At 44.0% G+C, this 23,577-nt stretch overlaps 1 protein-coding gene across 6 annotated transcripts; it reads right to left on the bottom strand.

Annotated features, from left to right (window-relative positions):
- Window positions 1-1,915: 1,915 nt before the first annotated feature.
- Window positions 1,916-23,297, bottom strand: LOC6610667 (protein encore). 6 transcript variants are annotated; one of them, XM_032719023.1, is made up of 14 exons: window positions 23,071-23,297; window positions 12,172-12,614; window positions 9,633-10,281; window positions 9,483-9,575; window positions 9,262-9,418; window positions 9,013-9,166; window positions 8,627-8,950; window positions 8,355-8,569; window positions 7,577-7,933; window positions 5,232-6,144; window positions 4,562-5,168; window positions 2,793-4,504; window positions 2,631-2,730; window positions 1,916-2,519 (listed from the first exon to the last, which is right to left on the bottom strand). In XM_032719023.1, exons 2-14 carry the CDS (start codon window positions 12,589-12,591, stop codon window positions 2,464-2,466), a joined length of 5,757 nt encoding a protein of 1,918 aa, XP_032574914.1. In that variant the 5' UTR covers window positions 12,592-12,614; window positions 23,071-23,297; the 3' UTR covers window positions 1,916-2,463. The 6 variants fall into 6 exon arrangements, with proteins under 6 accessions (XP_032574914.1, XP_032574912.1, XP_002035234.1 ...); XM_032719021.1 differs by having other exon boundaries at window positions 9,483-10,281; XM_002035198.2 differs by having other exon boundaries at window positions 9,262-9,403; window positions 9,483-10,281.
- Between the last annotated feature and the right edge of the window lie 280 nt (window positions 23,298-23,577).

Here is a 23,577-nt window from a genome sequence, read left to right as displayed (position 1 = left end):
GTCGCGGTTCGGAGCTACAGTGTTGCCTTTACCAATTAGACCGAATTATCATGATGCAGTAATAATAATAATAGTATATTGTATAACATATTCCGCGCCTGTCCAGCCATCGCTTGCACATATTCCCATTCCCCCCACTATCCCTACCTTTTCTCTTAACCCTCTCAACATTCTTTAGTCGTCAACGATTTTTGTGGTTTCTTTAACAAACAGAGCAACAAACAAAGAAATGCACAACAGGAGCAAATGTTCGATACTCCAGGATATTGACCTCCGATCTAGCTACCGATCCGATCCTGGCACTCTAATTTCCTTACTCTGGCGCGGGACTGGCCAACAAAGCGTTTTCTGTGTGGTTTTCTGGTACAATACGATTCGGTGCTTACAATAATAAGTATCATTCGGGCCGTAGACTCGAATCTTGAGCAGTTTTGTTCACTAACTTATTTGGTACTGTTGTGTTGTGTTATCGGCTACAATGCTATATATGAGTTATCAAGTATCAAGTATCAAGCTGAGTTCCTAGCGCACCTTAGTCGAAAGCTATTCATACTTATCGGATAATGTTAATGTTTAGTGTTTCAGGATCCGAAAATGATAGATGACCGATGGCTTTGGAGCGAGACTAGCGTTGCCGTTTGGGTGATAGATATCCTAGTTGATTTTTGGCAGATCCAAAACTCTAGACTGTCCGGCACTAACCTACTTACACGCTATATGTATAGTATATATATGTATATACTCGTAGTCGCGTTTCTGATTTGTGTAAATTATTGTTATGTACATTTAGACATGCAGTTCTAGAAGATCCCAGCGAGCGGGGCGAGAGAAGTTGCCATTGCTTGTTTAGTTCGTTGTACAAAAGCGGAAATGAGGAAAATCATAACCAGATGCTGTGGAAAGTCAATAAATAGAGTAAGAACGGAAAGAGGAGGCAACACAAGTTTTAACTTTAACTAATCATGTGGTTTCTTTTTTATTATACTTTTCGATTTTCGCATTTTGTTTGTATTCTTTTCTTTTCTTTTCACTTGCCTATATATTATTAGATGGTACATATACATATGTAATTACACGCTAAGCTAATTATTTTGTTTAACAATAAATGTATAGCTGCTTGACTTCTCCATCTTCTACTGATCGCACTCCATTGTCTGTTTTTATTTTGCTTACGAGTAATAACGAATTTTAGCTGCAGCTTCTTTGCATTAAGGAACAGAAAATTAAACGGAAATTCTATTTCGAAAGAACATAAACGTAATAGGGCAAAAATTCAAATCAAAAATCAAATTTAACAAATTTTCATTAATTAAAATTACAAAATAATAATAATTGACTCGCTAAATTATAGACGTATTTTAGTTGTAGATGTTTAGGTCTTAAATAAACAGATTTAGTGGCTGTGTCGAGACTTGTGTCGAAGAGCTTTTCACGAATTTTGCTGAACAAAATTAGATATAAGACTCGCCCCAATTCTGGCGGCAGATTTGGGGATCCTTGGGTCCAGAGGGCCAGGCTGTCCGGTCTGTCGTTTGGTCGACGGAGTTTCTGTTCACGCTTCTGCTTTCGGTTGAGATTTCTAACATAATTAAAACGCATTCAATTAAGCACACCAAAGCAAGGCGATATTTGTAATTTGGAAAACAACTGTTGGTTTTTTTGGTAGCAGATCTGCAGTAATTGAGGTTAAAATAGTATTCGAAATTTCCAGGAGATTCTCTTGCTTTAGCGTGCAAACTGAGGTTTTCCATTCCATCTCTAGAAACTTCTCTTCTCGAAACTAAAGTCTACCTGAATATCCTATGTTATGCTTGAGAAGGGGAGTGGAAGTCACGTATCCGTCAAGTGTTCAGTTCGAAAGTCCGGTTTTGGGGGGCGTCGTTGTGTGTGTCTGTTCATTTATTGCTTCTCCGGGTACTCGATTTTGTTGTTTTATTAAAGACTATTTGTAATGGCACAAAATATACAGCATTCAATTCTTTCTTTCTGTAGCGGTTCAGTTACTGTACCTATATCCGTACAATGCTCCTTAACTATAGAGGCTATATGCTATGCTTTGTCGGTTCCCCCCTTTCCCATCGCTTGCTGCGGAAGATAACAGATAACAGTGATGGCTTTGCTCTGTTTCGTTCCCCGGCTCTCAAGTGGTGTTCATGGTGTGTGGATAGTTTGGTTTGGTTTACTGGTGAATTGGTGACTGAGTCCCTGACACGCCCCCTTCCTCACCAGCTGCTACCAATGGTGCCCGACAACTCTGCGGCCAGCACTCGACGAGTTCTATTCTCCTCCTGCGCTGCTCTTCCATTTCCTTCCGTTTGTCCGGTCCACTTCCTCTGGTTTTATGTGTCAACTACTTTATGTTCCACTAGATTAGGATGCTATTTATATTTATCTTAGGTATGCCGTTATGTGTATGTAGTTTTTGCTTTGTTTGGGTATCCTATATCGGTTTTCCGGCAGGCTTTACCGCGGACGCGAACCTTTGTAGTTCGGGTTCGGATGGCGACTGGGATGACGCGCTGGAAGTGATGCATGCAAGTCGTTAGCTTTGTTTTTATTTCCAAATTTATTAATCAAAGTTGTGACAACATAAGAGCAGGGAGGGTGGGTTACTTAGAAGCTGTCCTCACCTTGTATCATCATTGTGGGATACATGCCGGCCACTTGCGCCATTTGAGGCCGGATATCGTTCGACGGAGATCGTCGACTGTTGGGCAAGGCCACCGAGGGCTGCAAAATAATATAAATTGATTAGTAAAAGTGACCATTTATGTTTTTCAGCCAACACTCACATGGGCAAAGTACGTCTGGCCATACTTGAAGTACACACCGGACGCCCCATTTGGATTGTAGCCGCCGAGGGCGGCAGCAGCGGCCACGCCGCTCAGCACCGCCGCCGTGGCCTGTTGGCTGCCAGCAGCTGCGGCGGCGGCAGCGGCGGCACTGTGGTGCAGCTGGGCAGTGGGAATGTGCGAGCGGGCGCCACCGCCGCCACCCGGCTGATGGCCACCATTCGAGCCTGCCGTTCCCGAAGCGCCACCTGCTCCTCCACTTATTCCTGCATTTGGACCTCCGCCGCCGCCGCCATAGAGCGATGGCGGCGAGGCATTCATGGCGGCTCCGGTGGTCTGATCCAACACCACAAATCCTCCAGTGTGGCTAACCAGCGTGGGCTGTGGCTGCGGTGGTGGTGGGGCTGCTGCGTTGGGCGTGTTGGCAGCACTGTTGCTCTGGCTGCCCACAATACTGTTGGGTGAGTTGTTGCTGCTCTCGTGGCTGCCACTTCCACCTCCATTGGCGCTGGGCGAGTTCCGTTGGGAGACACTGCGTCGATAGTCCTGGTTCATGGACTTCTGACTCCGGAAACTAGCGGCTCCGGCATTCAGGCGCACCGGTGGCTTGGACTCGTAGCTAGAAACTCCAGGGCTGGAGTTCGCTGCATAACTAGGCGGTGGTCCACTGATCAGCGGCAGTTGGTTGGGCTTGTTATCTCGTTTCACACCCATCGTGTGTGGTGGTGGCCCACGATGTTGGTAGGAATTGGCCCCACCGGATGAAGAAGCACCACCCAAACTTACGCTGCTGGGAGAGGCACGCGGCGTGGGCTCGTTGTTGGAGTTCAGCAAGGGAGTCTTTGCTCCAGAGGGGATGCCCCCTAGTGGTACCGAATGTCTTGGGTTGTAGCCACCTGGGTGGTAAGGCTTACGCACTCCCACTGAGTGTGCTCCTGAAGCTCCACCTCCATGATTTCTCTTCTCATAAGGCGAGGTGTAACCCTCGTTGCTGTTCTGGCCCTGGTAGTAGTGCGGCGTGGAGCTGTTGCTGTGATAGCCACCGCTGTTTCCTCCACCACCCGCACTGCTGCTGCCACTGCTTCCATTGTTTGGAGCCGGCGGGGTGCTGAACAGCGGCGCTTGTCTTCCAGGAGCCGCTGGAGTGCTAGGAGCCGACTGAGAGGCACCCTGATCCATGTTACCGCCATTTGCTGGATAAAACGGACCCGCTGTGATAAGAGCATGATGGGGAGCACTCTGTGGCGGGAGTGGTGGTGCCTGCTGCACTACCTGTGGAGCCGTTGGAGGACCTCCTGGCCCTCCGGCTGCTGCCGCCGCCGCCGCTGCATAGGGGAAGATATTCGTTGGGATCAGCGCGGTGGCGTGTTGGGCGGAGAGAGCGTACACATGGGCACCACCCGCTCCACTGAGATCCGTGCCAGTCGCTGGACCACCGTGGGCTAGCGTCAGCGTAGGCAGCGCATGATATGTGGTTGTGCTGGCAGCCGGCGCAGCGATGATCTGGGCAGAGCCCGCTGACGGATGATGGGCACCACCGGCATGAGCCACCGAACTTGGTGTGTAGCTGGGGTTGTAGTGGATCGAGCCACCGCCTGGTGTGCGCTTAACCCGAGTGCCATACGCACTGGAGGTGACAACGGATCCATTGCTCGAGTGCTGCTGCTGCTGATGGTGCTGCTGATGCGGTTGGTGGTGTTGTTGGCCTGAAACTAGAAGGGAAACCTCTATTAATTGTACGATTTAGGGACAAGTTTTATTAGATTTACCTGAAACCACCGTTGGTGGTCCTGTGGTTGTTCCAGCTCCCGTGTGCGGCGCCTGCTGTTGCATCGGAGCCTGAGCCACCTGCGGCTGTGAGGCTACCATCGGTGCGGCGGCCACTGCCTGCTGGGGCACATAGTACGAGATGGGGTGGTAGTACGGGTAAGAGTATTGAATCGGATACGGTGCCATAGGAAGCTGTTGCAGCTGTGCTCCACCACCCGGTTCGCTGGAGTAGATAAGCGGCGCCTGGTATATCGGCGCGCCATTTGGAGCCGCTGTGGCGAACTGGGCCGTTGGATAGGCAGCCGCCGTCGCCATTGGCATCACTGTTGTGGCTCCCGGTCCGCCCGGGCCCGTCTGGTATATAGCCTGCGCCGGGATGAGTCCCTCACGGGGCTGCTGGGCCGGATCAAAGACAGGTATCATGTAGGTGCCTCCAGGAATCTCTCCGCCTGCCTCCGGGGAGGCAAAAATTGTCTGAGCGGGCGGGTGACTGCTGGTGGTCAGTTGGAAGAGCGGCTGTGAGGCACCACCGGCAGTGCCTACGCCTGGTTGCGGATAGGCGGCATAAACCATGCCCTGTGGAACCGCATAGATGCTGCCATCGGGCTAAAAGGATAGTCATAACGTCACATATCGTGAATATAATTTGGTATCTCTAGATAGACTCACCCCCTGCTGATATGTGGTGGCGCAGTAGGGCGCAGCCCCATTGGGCGTAGTGGTAGTGTGAAAGACGGTGGAGCCGTCTGGCGCCTGGTAGCTCTGCGTGTACGTCCAGGTGGTGGTCTTGGGCTCCTCGACGGCGGCAGTGGGTGCATGACTCTGGCTAGGAGTCTTCACCTCGCACTGGCTGTAGGGCGTGGTGCTGGGCGACACCGATTGGAGGTCACAGTTCACCTGAGTCACCATTGGGAGCGGTGTCTGGCTAGATGGGAGCTCGGTAATACCCACCGAGGAGGTGGCGGAACCGGAAGAGGAGGGTCCAGCCATAGGTTCCTGTTCCTGCTCCTGCGGCAAGGCAGTCTCCAGTTCAAGCTTTTCGCCCACGGCACAACAGGCGGGTATGTTCGGACTGGTGGCCTGATTCTTGTACTTCTGCACCTCGATGCGGTCGTAGTTCTTTGTGGAGGTGGAGGTGGTGATGCTGAGGCAGGCGGTAGCACTGGCCAGGCTATCACAATCATCTCCCTTGGTGCTGGCCGAATCCCCGTTGCCGGAAAGCTGTTGCTGGATAGGCAACGACTGCTGCTCGTAGCTCTCGTACCCCTCAGAACACTCCATTCCAGGGGACTGGGCCTCCTCCTCCGCATAGCTCTCGGTGGAGCTGCAGGACAGCTCAGCGGTGGCATATTGCTGTGATGACTGCTGATGCAGCTGCTGTGGCTGCTGCAATTGCTGCTGATGATGCTGCTGCGACTGTTGCTGCTGCTGTGACTGTTGTTGCTGATGTGGCGACGACTTGCGATAGTTGTTATAGCCACCGGAGGAGGAGTTGCCCTGGTTCTGTGACTGGTATTGATTGCCCGAGTGCTGGAGCGCCTGGTTGGGCGGCAGGTTGGACGGGTCGTAGTGGTAAATGGAACTGCAAAAATCGAATGTAATTATTAGCTGTTTATACATATTTGAACATAGTTTTACTGATAGGATTGAGTGTGTTATTTGGGTATTTTTTCTCGCTCGGCAACATGCAACGTTCGAATAGGAAATTTAAGAATAGAGAGTAGAGGACTGCGATTAAAATAATGTTTAAGAGGATTAGGAATCCTGTGTGTTTAATAAAATGCAATGTAGACACTCCTACTATTTTAATCGCAGTTATATAAAAGGAAGGTAGAGTCGATACAAGCGGCTGCTGATAGAGTTTCCACAGTCTTGTGGTTTGTCTATATTTTTATTTGCAGTGTGTTAGCGACCCGACGGCAGCGACAGACACTGAATACTATATAAGAGTAATTGAAAAAACAACAACAACAAATGGCTCGATTGATTGAATTGATACAATGCGATATGCAAATTGAACAAACAACACTTAGGATATGACGACAACACTGGCAGACGAAAGACGACAACACACGATACATTCAACTCATTCATTCGATAGCTTAAAATCTTAAACTTTCGATCAACGCTGAAGAGGCAAGCTTTGTGATTTTATTTTAGAGCATGAAAGGTGGAGTACTTTGGTTTATATTGTGAAATAACTCTCGATTTGGTGTAAATATGGTGTAAATGAGCGTGGTAGTAAAGTCACAGATCAAAAGATGTATAGACAGGTGAGGCGAATAATTATATTCGATAGCAGCTGGTGTTGCGCTAACCGGGTAATTTTGTTCGAGTTTAGGCAGATAATTTACAAAAACAACATCGATAAGTTGTCCTTACGAAAAATGAAAAGCTATGAATATTGCATATTTCACATATAATAACGTATTAATATTTGTGATAAATAATATTAAGTAACAAGGCTAAAGTTATATAAGGATAATTTAAATATGGCTAAATATTTTGTTAGGCTTCAAGCAAATAACTTTTGATTATTGAACACAGATAGTTATATTATTTGTTTAAACCACACGGCTATATTATTTATCAAAACTCTGACGAGTTTGCAAAATAAAATCTTTTACTCAGATATATTTAATAAGTATTACGTTAAGATACTTTCAAAATAGTTATTAGTATTGTTTGTATGAAAATTCAATTAGGATATGTCACTACTAAAAGTTGCTTTTTAACAATAAGTAGATTTAATTGAAAGATAAAACGTTTAACAAAGGCTCTCCAATATATTGGAAAACAGTATATATATGTATATAAAACTGTGTCTTAAAGCCGCACTTGTCGCTTTGTGAATTGTTTAGTTAGAATATGTGTAAATCGAGGAAAAATTAAATAAACGTTTATACCAAAAGCAATTGCAGTAAACGAATACGATAATTTTGCAGCGATTTCTGTATTATATTTTTTAGTTGTTTGTGTGGTTTAATTTTCTTGGTTTAGTTTTTGTAAATTACCCGTCTGCATTGACAATTGGTTGGAGGGTTTGCGGATCAATGAGGAGGCTGCCAATTGGCACATTCGAAATGTCTGTAACGGCCCAGACGAGTCCCGACGTTCCCGACGAGCAATTGGATGTGGACGACGGATCAGCCCCGGTGGCTTCTGTTCCCATTTCCACAGAGGACACGGTGACTGCTCCTGATCCTCCGCCGCCGACAACACCGCCAGCACCCGATGACATGGGTGGTGCCACCCGGCTGTGGCTCACCATGGATGGATGGTTTAACTCCGGCGTCTGCCTGTCGCTGCCGTAACCCGTGGGCGATGGAGTTACGGAGTCGGAGCGCACGGACTGGGTGCGGGTCTTGTAGCTGGACGGTGGGGAGTTCGAGTTGGTTTATATGTTGGTTGGTTCATTTGTTGTTGTTATTGTTGTTGTTGTTGGGATTGCATACAAAAATGATTTTGGTTTGGATATTTGGGGGGTATTTTTAAGTTTGTCAATTTAAAATTATTCATAATTTAAGAAATGGAGCGAGAGCGACTTGAGTTTGGGTACATGGACATGGTATCATGACCGGCTTCACTAGGCTTAGTATTCTTTAAGTACATTCATTTGCTTAGAAATGAAATTTAAAATAACTAAGTGGAACATATAATAAAACTACTATAGTTATTACTAAGAGAAGTTTCGTTACTTGTAAAAAAGAAATAACAAATCCCTTGATTCTTGTCTCAGTGAAACCGGTTACATTTTATGATTTTGAAGAGACAGACTTCGGGGTAACTCACCCACTGCTGGAAGGAGACAGGCGCCAAGGAGTGCTGCCAGTTGAGTCCTGCTTCGCGAAGCCGCCGCGTCCGCTTTTGATCGAGTTGGTTGAGTCGCCACGAGGCATGGAATTGTTGCCAGGACCTCCTGAACTAGGCGGACCTCCGTAGTTGCCAAAGTTGTGCGACTTGGGCACGGCTCCACCGGATCGCATGCCATCGCGAGATTCCGTGGACTATAAATTCGGATATAAGTTACTTGTATTCTTGTGATACTCTAAGGAAAATTATACATTTTGCATCTGCAACATCTTTCCATTGGGCCTCTTGGGTCTTGGTGGCTGTGACTGCTTCTGCTGTTGTTGCTGTTGCTCCCAACCACCGTAGCATTCCTCCTCGCCACCTCCGGAGTATCCCTCATGATTGCCCCCTGTTCGACTGAAGATGCGGCTGCGCGCCCTATCGTAGTCCTCCTCCCGCTCCTCGAAGCTCTTGGCCTTGCGATCCAGAGAAAGAGGGCACAAGTACGGTGACTGACGAACCTCATCGAAGCTGTGCGTGTCCCGCTTCAGAATTGACTTGCGTGCATCGTCGCGCACCAGCGACTGGAAGCGGATCTGAAAAAGTATTGATTAAGTAATTAGTGTATATTGAATGCGATCCATGTGCGACTAAGTACCTCCGGTATGCGCGTGTTCTTGGCCACGGCCACAATCACACACTGCTGCGTCTCCGTGTCCACATTGTGCTCCATGCCGAAGAAGGCGGCAGTGCGATGGATCAGCATACGATTGTAGGAGGAAGCTGGCGGAAAGCGGTACTCACAGCCGCGACTGCAAGAGAAAAGGCACAAGTATGATTAGATATTTTCAAATTATACCATTCGGCGTTTAAAGCAGGTTAAATCACCTATCCTCCACCGACTCACCTATTTTCCTGGACAAAGTCTATTAGGTCTTTCTCAATCTTCAAGAGGATGTTGCGATCCTTGGGGTTCTTATTGAGGGTGTCCCGGAAGAAGACTAGTAGATCGGTTCCGCCATAGTCCGTGTACTGCTCGCTCGAGTTCTCTGATTGATGAAAGACTAGAATCAGTGAGTGATGAGCCTGGGTGATGGTATTGGCCGTTGACGAAAAGTCGCCACTTACCGCGCGATATGAAGCCCGAGGTGTTGTTGCTCGAGTTGTTGGATTGGCCATTGTTGGACATGTTGTTGCAATTTCCGTTTCCACCGCCGCCTCCTAAATCAATGCTGCCAGATGAGCTTCCACCGAGATTCTTCAACCGTGGTTTGTTACCTTTGGCATTGGTGTTGGCACGATGCTTCTTGCCGCCTCCTCCACCTCTGGGCTCATAGTGATACGGCTCCTCGTCGTGGTTGTTGCTCAGATTGCTGTTCTGGCTGGACATCTCGTGGCGCTCGTGACGATCATGCCGCTCCGCCGCCTTGTAGTTCATCCCGGAGTTGTAGATCACACCCGTAGACGAGTTGTTGTGTGGCTTGTTGTCCAAACCATTGGCCTTCATATCAACGACGAATTTCTTGTTACTGCTGTTGTTATTGTTATTAAACTCCATGCCGCTGCCGTTGCTGTTGGTGCGATTGTGCTGACCGCCGGATTTCTTTGGAGGCGATAGCTTTGGGAACTCCGCTTCATTGCTAAGTGGCACATTCTGCTGCGGCTTTGGTGGCACACTCTGCTGCTGTTGCGGTTGCTGACTAGTGACAATCACGGCTGGCGTCTCCATCAACGGCGAGTTGCCCCTTCCAGCTGATTGTGCTTTGCTGTTGCTATTGATATTGTTATTATTGTTATGCTCGTGGGGTTCCCCCTGGAGCTGCTGTTGCTGCTGCTCGGAGGCAGCCCGCGGCGTTGGCGTGCGAGGTGGCGAAGTGGACTCACGCATGGCATGGCTGCGCGTCAGATGTTTGCCCTTCATGTTGCCCTGAAAGCAAAAGCAGGCGACAGGTGAAGTGATTAGTTTCGAATTAGCAAAGAACGAATGTCAAAGTTGACCAGAGATGAGCAAGCAGTCAAACGCTCAAAGCCCGGGAACTGGTATGCCTCTGAATTTTTTGAGAATAAATGTTGAATATCCAAACTGATTTTTAGATTCTCGATTGTCAACAGAAGCTACTTTTGAATTCTATTTAACTTCATTTTGGTTATGTACAGTTCATATTCTATGCATCGAATATACTAACAACAGGCAGGTGTTCAAAATCAAACCATGATGCAATTGTGTGGCTCATTGTAATGTAAAAAACAAACGACCCACACACGGAAAATTCCGTAAAGGTTACAGAGAAGTATACTCCGCTCGGTTGCCGTGCTAGGCTAATATTATACACGATATGTATACCTTATCAAATCCGCCCAGGATTGCCTTTTGACATTTTTCGCGCGTTGAAGGGCAGGATAAAAACCAAAGTATAAGCTCAGTCAGGCGTTCAGTCTGTCGGCCAATCGTTCAAGTTTAGTCATCAGGCTCATTAATTACGTTCCCTTGCTATTTGTTTTCCCCCATTGATTTTCTGCTGGACGAAAACTAACAGAAACTGACCTCATTAATCAGCTGTTGAAGTCATTTGACGTGGCCAACAGGCTATGTTAGCACTTGAAGTTTCAATAAGAAGAAATTAGGAACTTAACCTAAACTTGGATGGTTTTTAATAGCTTCCGGACCACAAGAGTTCCGGAAACTTCTTACAATTTTTCCATACTTACTACTTAAAAGCAAGCCAGCTTAGTGCAAACTGAAAGATTGTTTGAATGAAAAACTTTGCTGCCTAACCTTCAGGCGCTTAGCTAATTTTCCAGTTCTTGAAACTGGCATTCAAAGTGATTTCCAGGAATCTGGTACACCCATTTAATTTTCGTTGTGGGAAAAATCAATAAATCGACCTTGGAGCCTCGCAGCAGCAGCATTTGCCAGTGAGTGCTCCATAATTTGGGGAGTGGGTGAAATGAGGGGGCCAGGAAAACCACTCTATCGCCCAGCACATAAACAATGATTGACGATAAATCCTGCATGAGCAGTTAACCAAGGCAACCGGCCGACGGAACGTCAAACCAACCAACCAACCAACCGACCGACCGACCACCCACCAACTCACACAAAAACCTTGAACTCTGCTGGCAAAAAGCGTTTGGAAATGTCTGCGATTGTGTGCCAGCAACGAACTGCTGCAGGAGCAATCAGAAACACGATTACCAATTGCAACACTTTAGCCGTTCGGGGTCGATTGGGGAATTTCCAGCAAATGCGATTCGCAGAACCATAATCCCCATGCCCCCGTCATAAGCCCTCACCACACCCCCTTGGACAGCCACTGACCTGACCCAGTTTACTAGACGTTTTTTGGGCGTGTATCCTTAGCTCGAGAGTTCAGTTCATGGCTGCACTTATGTGTGTGCATCCTGCGAGAGACACGGATAGATACCACGGGCACTGCAAGAGAGAGCTGCGAAAATCGAGAGCAGGGCCGAAAGGATGTTGTGTGGGAAGAGGAGAACACAAATGCAACGCGACACCTGACCAGACCTGACCTATATAGAGCTGTTCTATAATCCCTGCACTCACCATTTTGAACCATATAGTAGTAACCTATTTAACATGGGATATAAGGCATTCAAAATGGTTTCCTATGTAATCCATGTATTAGGGCCATCCTTAAACAAATATGATTATGAAAGCTACAACTGATGTATCTTAACCACAAACGATTATTTTCGAAACTACAAAGTTGAATTAATATCTCTACAGATTATATCCTGAAAAGGTATCCTTAAGATTATATAGATCAAACTCTGGAGTTTCTTCGGCAATACTTACTCGTCTATTGCCGAAGCTGTTCTGTCGACCCAAGTTGGAGGATCCTGCCGCCGACTGGCACTCCTCGCCGCAGTTGTTGTTGATGTTATTGGTGCTGCTGTTGCTGCAGCTGGTTGAGATTGTGGCAACGGAAGTGGAGGTTGTTGCCGCGACGGATGTTGCTGCTGTGACTGTTGATCCTGTTGCTCCGGCAGTGGCTGCGCCTGCGGCTACTGGTCCTGTTACTCCTGCTCCCAATCCCGGTCCCGGTCCCGATCCTGAACCCACTCCCGATGAGCTGGCGCTTGAGGCAACGGCGGCGTTGGCACTGGCAACAACAACAACGGCGGCCGCAGCGGCCGCGGTTGAGGCAGAAGCGGCGGAGGATAAATTGGTTGGAATATTCGTAGCTAGGGCTACTTGAGATTTTGTGGAACTCATAATCACAGTTTATGTCAAGTGTACTGAAACGAAAAAGATGCGCAAAAAATAAATAAATGTATTAATTGACATTGGTTTTGAAAGAAACAAATATTAATACATAAAGAAAATGTTTTTAATAATTTTGAAATCCCATCGTGATTACCTCAATATGTGAGTTAAACTATTGCATTTTGTTTACAGGATTTTATGTAGCTCCAAAAATTTGTTAACAAATTTTCGTTATTGGTTTTGTCTTTTATTTCTTTGTTTGTTGTCTGCGGCTCATAAGAATTTTTGCATAGTTCTTCCTTTAGTTTATATTTGTACGAATATTTTGGTTTTTATTCTTTCAGAAAAAAATCATATTTGTCGAAAAGTTGCGGCAGTGCAGTTGAGAGAATATATTTTTTTTTTATAAAAAAGGTTGAACCAAAAATCTCTGACGCTGTTGTTTTCACTCGATTTGCATTGGTTTTGTGCGACTTAGGATAGTTTACTATTAGTTAAGTTTGTTTATAAGATGCAAGGCTTAGTATTTGTAGATAAATAGTTATTGTATTGGATTTTCGTGGCAAAAAACTTTGCGAAGGGAGGAAAAATAAAACACTATTTTAAGGTATTTTGCTCGTTATTGTGGTAATTGAGTTTTAAAACGATTTGGTTGTTTGTTTGTTGTTTTCTTTAGAACGTTGTTTATCACATTTACACCATATCACCGAAAATCAGAAGCTGCCCTCACTTTTTGGTCTGTACACTTGCTCGATTTTCCTAGTTATTTTGTTTAAAATTTAATTCGTTTACGCACTAAACACTTAGGTTGCTATTTCTATAATTAATTTATATATGTATATTGTATAGTTAAAAATATTTAAGTTAAAGCTTTCTTTCTTTCTGGTTGTTTGTGATTATTTCTCTCGCTGACTTTTCCTTTTCCTCGGTTTTGTTATTTGTTTCTTTGTTTGTTTATGTTTATTGAGATATTTCCATCTGGTTGTCTATATAGCTCGGATTCTTTGAGGATTTCTCTGACATCCTGTTGTTTCCTGTGGCACACATTTTACCATCTGCAAAGTTGGAGGAAGTTTAATCGAAGGCTTTTCCCCAAAAGAGAAAAACGCGCAGGCGAGAGAGACAGAGAGAGTCGGAAGCCGAGAGAATGAATCCCTTTGGCAAAACTGTGTATCCGTGTATCACACACTCGTAGACAATATGACCTTGTTTACGATTTATTTTGATATTCAAACTGCACGAACGGAAAGCCGAGAAAATTTCATGATGCGAATATTGCCCTCGGCACGATTAGAAGGGTGGATATTCGCCTGCTCTCTGTATCTTCAGGGCACCTCAGCTCCTGGCGAATATCCTTATAAGGACACCACTCACACACACACCCGTAACAAGCGACTGGTTCCCTTTCAGCGTAATTATCTTGAGTTTTTGATTGTCACAATTAATGGAGTAGGTAGCCAATTTCTGTTCCTACTGGAAGGGTTGAGCTGAACTCCCAAAAATTGTTTCAAATTTTGATGTTTATCTGTCCGAGTTGAATGGACTTTGCATAAATAACTGAGGCAAGTCGGTGTTTGCATCGGCAAGTAATGGAATCTTGAATAAGGGGGCTACTGTTCTTTTCGTTTATATAATTAAAAATTTCTGTGCGAAGTTAAGGGCAACGGAAAGTTCCCAAAAAGTTGTATAACAGCTAAAGGATTTTTGCATTTTTTTGAAAAAAGAAAGTAATCACAGGAAATCTTCAGATTTCACAGGAAATCTTCAGATTTATTTAAAAATGGCTTTCCGTTTAAGGCTTACAATTTATTACAAAGAACCATTTTCCTTTCGTTTGTTTTCTACTAATATAAAATACAAATAAGAGGAAAGCAGAAGAATAGATGAATGAAGGTTTCGAGGAGGCTCTCCCCCATTTTGGGCGAAAAACACCTGGCCAAATGCAAAATGCCATGACAGTCGCGGTAAATCTTTTATTCTGGGAAATACCCGCGAAAAATGCGAAAGGCGAGTGGAAGCAAGAAGCGAGAAACGAGATTTGGAGAATCGCACGAGAGAAAAGCGAAAAAGTGGGCAGGTGACAGATGACGTAGCCGCCTTTAAAAGAAAGAAACACGCATACGACGTGTGGCACACGACCAAAACGAAGGTGACGACGTCTTTGTCTTCGTTTTTCCATCGCTTTTCTTTCCCCATTCTAACGGCTTTCGGTGGAAACGAGGCGAAGGCAAAGCCAACGACAAAGTTCGCCAACCAAATTTGGGACAAGAGTCGCAAAATTGCATTCGGGCGAGGAGTCTGATTCAGAATCCGGAGAAGGGGGTGTGGAATAATGGGTTGCATGTGGCGTGGTATTACGACTTGGCCTTCCTGCTGTTTAGCTGTTTACAGCTGCTCACTCACTCACTACACACGCCCTCTCTTTCTTCGCCTATCGGTGTCTCCTTTGGACCGCCAGCCGCTCAAAGCGACAAACAAAAAGCTTCCCCGTAGTGACGAGTACTAGGAAATGTGTTGCGGTCGTCTAGTCTGCGGAGAATAAGCTCCAAAGCGCGTGCGTGGGAGAATCCAAAGGGAAGAAGAGCCTTAAAAATAGTACACTGAGGAAAATATTCAGAAATTGTCCTAATACAAGTGGTTAAATTAGTACATTATCAACAAGATTTTAACGAAATGGACTGTTGTATTGTATCTTATATTTCAAACCCATCAAAACCCCTTCTAAAACCAATAAATTATAACCACTATTTTCTTCGAGTGCATACCCAGAGAGAGCATGGCGTGCCTGCACTTTAGAAGCTCGAGCAGGAAGTTGGCTGCAATGCACTCGCAAAGGCGGCGGAAGGGAAATGGAAAATGAGCCATACGAAAAACCCCAAAAGAGGGAGGAAGCAGCAGAAGATGAGGGCTAAATGGGGCGTGCATTTCCACCCAGAGCCAAATAACGATTATAATTTGTTGACAAGCCGATGAAATTTTCCAAGCATGCAGTTTTCCACCTCTCGCGCGGAAAACTCTTACTAATTTGTATGTTGAAAAGTCACCGAATGTCGAAAATACAAAAAATAAAAGGCTGTAAAAGAAAAATACGAAATGAAAAACGAACCCGAGAAAAAGACCCGAACACTCGTATGAGTGTGTGTGTGTGTGGGGGGGAAAAACGTGTGCGACTGTGTATGTATAATACACCAAAAAGGCCACCGAAAAAAATTGTCTTTAAAGCAAATGAAAATTCCTCGCGACTCGAAAACATTTTTTCGCGTTTTCGCACACATTTCTTTGCACTTTTCTTTTTATATATATATATTTTTAAACACTGCCCGGCAAAGGGGCTTCCTTTTCAGCTTTACATATGTATATCCATTTACCACTCGGTGTCTGCAATTTCACTCTAAAACCGATATATTTATTTTTTTCAACGCGCGTGCCATTTGTGTTTTCCTTCTTTTTTGTATTTTCCACCAGCAACTCTTGTATTGAGAAGCGAAAACCGAAGAACAGAGCCCCACAACCGCAAAAACCCCATCGACCATTGTTCTCTCTCCGTCTCATTCTCTCGGCTCTTCTGCCCCTCTCACTAGCTCTTTTTGTTATTTTTGTATTTTTTCTTGAAAAACTAATTTTCTCGGGCACTAATTTTTTCTTGCCTCCGCTCGTTTGCTTCATTGTGAAAAATGTATTTTTAAGCTGCTGCTGTTGCTGCTCCGCTTCTCCTATAGATGTTGCTGCTGCTGCGAAAGTTGCTGCTAGTTGCTAGTTGCTGCTGCTGCCTGATGTTGCTGCTGCTGCTGCTTTTGCTGCTGCGTTTGCTGGTACGGATGACAATGACAACTTTGGCAACGGCTGCGACAAAAGCGACGACCGCTGGCGGACATTATGGGAACACGGCCGAATGGATACTGGGCCAATTCGCTGGCGGAAGGTCTCTTTTCCTCTGGTTTTCTCTCTAGAATCTCTCGGCTGAAAATCTCCTCCTTCGTGCTTGTGCTTTTCCCCCAGAAGGGTGGCAAAAAAAATCAAGCGAGTCTATCGCTCTCTTTTGCTCTCGGTCACGCAAAAAGAGAGCGCTGCGAGTGCGTAAAAGCTTCGCGGAAAACAGGTTAAAGCGTATGGGTCTCCCCCTCTCTTTCCCACACTCTAGCCCCCTCCCTCTCTGTAGATATCCTCCCTACCATAAAGTTCGCCCGATGTCCCATGGCCCAGAGGCAAAATGCTTATTGGGGTGGCATTTGCTCGAGACTCTCCACTCTGCAATCACTCGAAGAAATTATGCTTTCAATGGGCCATGCACAAAAGTACTGTGGGATTCCTAACAAACACCATAATGTCGAAAGAAATGTTTAAAAAGTTATAATAATTGGCGCCCAACTTTTAGAGCCTACATTTGGGAGTAGTTCTAAACTCTTAAATATATCAAAAAATATAATTTTTGATTGTTTCTGAGTGTAAACAAGTATCGATATAATCAATACAAATTACTCTTAATAATTTCATATTCCTTTCGGCATTATTTTTGTCAGTGTTCTCATCTACTCCTTCTATAGTTGCTGCTGCTCCTGGTGGCTATTGTTGTTGCTTTTATTGTCCTTTGTGGTGCGTTCGTGTGCGTGCGCTGCGTAGCGAGTGCAGTTGTTGTAGTTCTTCTGGTTACTAGGCATCTCATCCTTTGTGTTTTTCTGCGTTTTTTGCCTATATATCCCTATATCCCTGCTTGGTTCTGTGGCTTCACTTCCTAGCAGGCCACAAAAGGACCTTGGACATGTGAGCATAAGTGCGTGAGAGGGAAGGGGAGAGAGTCCTGCAGAAGCAGAGAGGGAGCGACGTGCCAAACAGGAATGTTATGGCACAAAAAAGTAAAACAAAAACTTCACCAAAGTCGATGAAAAACAAAACATGCTATACCTGGAAATCGAATTCAATTTTAATTGAATGTAAATACTAAAAGAGATTTTTCATCACAGCAATCTAAATCTCGATTTCAAACACTTTTAATCAAATTGCTTGTGTGAAAGCCAGCAGATAAGCGAATGCAAATAGTTTTAATGGTGATAGATAATATTCGACTATTGCATATTCTTTTAAAGCTGTAAACCTAAACCGAAATAGATTGTCTATTTTCGTTAAATATAGTTTTCTAGCTTAATTTTCTGGAACATTTCCAGCCAAGTAAAAAACTTTTAAACCACTTAAAACTTATCCCATAAATCATCATATACTCTATATCCCACAAAAAACTTTTTCCAATTCAATTACCCTCGCAAATCACTGGCAAATTGACCAAAAAAGTGTCCATCAATTGAAGCTCTTCCGTCTCGTTCTACTGCCCTTTTCCCATCTCTTTTTCGCTTGCATATCTGTAAATTTATAGCCTGAAATTGCATTTGATTCCTGACGGGATATGCCAGTTATTTTATTTGCCTCTGAGTCTCCTCCCTTTCCTCATGATGAATGCATTCATCGTTTGAGTGGGCAATAAAAAAGCTTTTAGAACCTCGTTCCTTGAGGGGCGAATATCATGGGGGGATGGTTGTATTAAAAAGGAGCGATAAGCAGGCGACAGGACATTTTTTTCATTGTCGCTGCCAATAATGTTAACCCAGGAGTAATCTTCATTTTTGGTCTTCTAACCAAGTTTTACTTACAGTGGTTACAAACAGGGATAAACGTATAAACTATAAATATATTTACAACTATTGAAAGTAAATAACTTTGAAAGCAAATATAAAACGATCCAATAGGTCTAATCTAATATATATTGTATATTGCTCCCTAGTTAGTTTTGTATAATTTTCCAGTTTATCAAAATCCTTTCATGTGCATTCTGGCCTGCATCCCGCCATTTTGGGTTGAAAGTCAGGTGAAGCGTGTCCTAGATTCCACTACAAATACATACAAACCATAGAAGCACATAGAGATTCCACCCCGAAGTATGCAACATAATTTTAGTGCAAACAACGCAATAAGCTCGACTTTTTGCCCTGCGGGACCTTGAATTTAATCAAAGTTGCGCCAGCGATCTATCTCTTTCGTGTTGCTTATCACTTCCCATCTCCCATAACTACCATCTCGCTCTGGCAAATTGTAAAATAATTCGCATCGATTAGCCAAATGAGTTCCGGTATTCCCCCCTTATCACCGATTTTTTGCTTGAAAGGACTTTTTTGTCGCCTCCTTTGCAAAATGCGTTTCCCCGAGTGCGTCGTAATAAATAATTTATGCAAAATACTGGGAATACGAGGAATGAAACGAGGAACGATGGCAGGGAAACAGAGATAGAAAGAGAGGGAGACAAAGGACGAGACTGTTGCTTCCTTGTCTCTCTCCTCCCTTCGGTTAATGTAATTGCATATTCGTGAATGTCGCGCCTTTCGCCTGCAATTACGACATCTTATTTGGGTCAACACGGAGAGATTGCTCTCCAGCGAAAGAGAGGGGGCTAGCCGGAGCGAAAGAGTGGGCTATATGCGAATAGAAAAAGAGAGGTTCATACCCCGCAGAAAGAGAGGGGCCGAGCTTAAGCTCCGTCGCACGTGTGAGCTTAAAAGCGCATCGCATTTCGAGGCCAAGTGCCGAGTACGAGGATGCGAGGACTCGAGGATACTACCAGCATCCGTCTGTCACTTCCGCAGGCAACTGCAGTATCCAAAAGGGGGGTTAGGCAAGGAGGAAATCGGCGTGGGGGTGTCCAGTGGGTGTGGCCTGCGTTGGCCCAGTTTAGTTGGCCCACAGGGCAGAGATATGCAGATGCAACTGCACTGATTTCCTGCTGGAAATTCAATTTAAATTCTGTAATACCTGCATTCCCCCCGGAGACTCTAAAGGTTACCAGAATTATCATAGTTAGTAACAGGAAATTAAGGTATTGATAGTGAAATAAAAGGGAAGTGCTTGCAACAGGAATATTGAAAGTATATTTAATTGAATAAAATTGGTCGTGTTGCAAAGGATATGCCTGCTTACAATTGATTGAATTGCTGATTTACAATTGAACTTCACTGCCTACTTTCGGAGTATTTGGGTAACAGCTTAAAGTAAACCCCATTTAATCGTTTTAAAAGGAAGCTAGAGATGCTTCCATAATAGTCCTTAGATTACTCTTAAGTTAGTCAGAGTTTCTTCGCACTACACAAAATGAAGGTTGAGCAGAGAGGTGGCCATTATGGCCTTTTCTTACGATCCTTCTGGGGAATATTAAGCAAGCAAATCTAATCTAATTAGCCGGCAAATGCCAAAGCAGAGTCAACTCTTGCCCGGGTGAATCCATCCACTTTGGACCCCCTTAACCCACCGCTGACCCCCTGTCACCTGCTTAACACCTCGACGGCTGTACGACGGCCCCCGCCTCTTTTTACGGCGCAATTAAAATGCTAAATGCTTTACGACATCGCCCAGAGGGGGTCCTTTAATTAATTTGCCTGTGACAATGACTGGGCCATGCCATGTCTCGTGTCCTGACGGCCATGAAAGGTGTTAACAACAAACGCCTGGCCAAGAAAGCAGGTGGAAGGCGGACAAGGCTACCATCGCCTCCACTCACTTGACCCAGACAGACAGATGGAAGAGGCCAGCCAAAGAAGTCTTCATTCAAGCGCGTCTCCAACCAAAAAGGCTCTTACAAAAACCCTGATTATGACAGATTTTATTCGACGATATGACGGCTAACATTTCCATTTAGTTTCAATAGTAATTATACATTTCTTGCTGGTAACGTAAACAATTTTACACATCTAAATGTCTACTATCAAGCAGCTAAGTATCTTAAGATCTTTAAACTTTTGCCAGCTATCGTTTCTCCTTTCGTTTTAGCTGACACACGGCCAAAACTTTTAAGGCCACGTTAAGCAGCCATTGAGTTCTGCGGCAGAGCGCAGAAAAGCCGAGCTAAGCACAGCTGGCGAACAGAGAATCCTGACTAGCAGATGTCCTGTAAACGGCTAAATGGTGCTCATTCTAAAGGGAAAATATGAATAGGAGTAGGAGAAGAGCTACACTTTCAGTCTCCTCAATCATTCATTCATTTGGCATATGAGACATGCCCGTTGCATACGAAAAGGGGCACCTGGGAGCCGACATTTGGGGCCATTTGATTGTTGTCTTCGGGTTTCCCTGCGCTCAGGCCACCTGCGGGAATTATGAAATATGCAAAAAGCATCTGCACGGACCTAGAGCCACCACCTAGTCACCTCCTTCGCTTCTACGGGAATAGAATTCGCTTGGCATCGCAACTTTGTCTGCGGAATCTACAGAGGACAGCGGTGGGGCAGGTGTGTGGAACTGATGGGGCTCTTTGAGCCAAATCAAAATCAAAAACAAAATTGGCGTAACCGGTGTGATGTGTGTCTGCTCTTATCACAGGCGATTATTCATAAGCAGCAGACTAAATAAAGTACAGCGCATCTTCGTTGACAAGCCAAATATTAATTATTCCAAGTGTATATAAAAAAAACTCATTTTTTAAATTTTACCTTGAAAACATAAAACACGTGTAAATTTGTATAGAATGTGTGCAGAAATATATTTATATTTCATGATTTATTTAAGTCATCACCTTAGCTCTTAGGAAAGGTAGAAAATAACCAATGTTTTTCCATATTCAATAATGCTGACTTGAATATTTTACTTTAACTAACTAACTTAATAAACATTCAACTAACAGGAGTTTACCTGCCGAAATATCGAAATGCGAAATCAAAAGATGTGCGCCTGCCAGAATGTGTTTCAAAAAATGCAAATAAAATGCCATCCGATATAGAAAGTGGCATGAGCGAAGGCAATAAATTAATTTACACAAATTCTCGACATTCTCGCATGAAAAATGCTTCGGTTTCGCCAGTTTTTGCAGTAAGACTTGTGTTCAATCTTTTTTGTTTGTGTAATGAGTGCGAAACGGACGGCCGAAGCGAATCCGAGCGCATCACAATCGACTAACTAAGTAGCAGCAGCCACTAAGGCAAGAACTACAACATTGTGTGACAACGACGACATTTCGTTTAGAGCATCAGCCAAGATACATCATTCTCATCACGGCATCATCGACCGAAAACATCATCATCGGAGAAATCATTGGATGTGAGTATCCGAATAAAACAATAAACAGAGAGAAACAAAACAGCGACGTTTTTAGTATAATTTATATTATGAAGTACAGTGGACACTTGCATTGAAGACCACTGAGTCCAGATATAGGTGCAGATATTTAAAGATCAAAACACAAAGATTCCTAATTAAACTTACACTTTTTGATGGAAGCTACAATCACTAATAAGATTAAATCTTCACTTCCACTCAAGCAAATTTTTTGTGGATTTACCAAAAATAAGAACTATTTTTCCCGGGTTTCGGTTTTTGGGAGAGCGAATAAACAAAAAACTGACGACATTATTGGGACGCCAGCGATGTAAGAGAATTGGAGACAAATGTGAGAAGCGCACAGAGAAGGCGCGGGGGGAGATATAGCCGGGCTGGTCGGATGATTCGCAAAATAGATTTTCAATAAAACCCACTCGAAAACGCCGACAATGGCGGACGCAGGCCAAAGAGCCATTTCGAATCTATTTTAAACACAAACAAAAGCATTCTCTATAAATCGAGCAAACGCGAAGAGGAAGAAAACTTACAAAAATGTTGGCAAGAATGCGATATGTCACCAGAAGTTGAGGGTTCCTAGCGAACTGGAACGCACATTTTTCGGTGTTTTGTAATCGATCTGCAGCAGCAGCAGTTTTCAAAACTATGTATCCTGTAGTTTATAGGCAAAAATATACATAAAATATAGAGAGGATCAAAGAATAGCATCAAAGAACTATTGTATGTGGAAAAACAACAAACAAACTGGCATCCTTTAGTGGGTACGATTTCCAATTGGAATAATAAAACATGCTTATTTGCAAAATAGATATTAAATTTTCATTATTTTTCACTAACCCGATATTTGGGATCAACATTTTAAAGATTTGGTGGTAAAACCCCATACTTGTAGCTATATTTCTTATTTCATAATAATATTTTATTTTATTATATTAAAAGTCCATAAGGAAATATGCTACCAATCTGCTACCAATAAGCGCATAATTTATTATTTTCAATGCTCGACTATTTATTGCGAGCGTCAAGGCCATGAACTCCTGGTATTAGCCATGCTACAACTTTTTTCCAATGTAATTCCTCGGCGAACAAAAATCCCAACTAACAACTCCAATTAGACATACCGCCCGGAATCAGATAACGGGGCCTTCCCGGCAGCACTACTAAAAGGCATATATTCCACACATGCATACATACATGCGAGGTGATAAATTTGTATGTGCACATGTGTGTGTATGTAGTGCACTTAAAAATGCAACCGCAACCGGCGGCTGCAAGATCCGTAAATGTTGCAATAGTAATAATAAGCGCACTAATATTATTAAGTTCACATCATTTCGAACACGCATTCCGAGAAAAGGGACAGTTCTAACGAAATTTCGGGACATTTTCTTAGAAACTCACCATTTTCAGTTCTGCTGCCCATGGCGAGTCGTTGTTGTTGCTTTTCCTTGGGTTGCTCTTACTTTTGATTATCTGCGATTTTTACACTTTTCCGGGTAGGCGAACAATATGTGGAATCGGCACTACAGTTTCAGACGTTTTGCGCGGTGTTTTCCAAGTTTGTTTAGGCCTTTGTGGCACGCATTTTCACTCGCGGCCCTAAAACATATATATGTTTATTAGAGGTGGCACAAAAAGCGATGGCTGTTCGATATTAATGTTGCCAGATATTTCACTAATCGAAAATTCCGCACTATCGATGTATGCAAATCGATCCCATTAAATATCGATAAAACAAGAAACTAGAAAACTAAATTATTTAAATTTCCTTAAATCCGTTTTTAATTGCTTTTCATAAATTATGATTTTGTTAATACATAAATGCTTTTTTTCTGCCTTACCATTAAATCCATTCCCACAATCTTTACAGAATTTTGATTTAGTTTAAATAAATTGTCCTGAAAATTC

Source organism: Drosophila sechellia, chromosome 3L (genome assembly GCF_004382195.2).
Source record: "Drosophila sechellia strain sech25 chromosome 3L, ASM438219v1, whole genome shotgun sequence".
NCBI classification, from domain to species: domain Eukaryota; kingdom Metazoa; phylum Arthropoda; class Insecta; order Diptera; family Drosophilidae; genus Drosophila; species Drosophila sechellia.
This window is presented reverse-complemented; position numbering and strand designations above follow the sequence as displayed.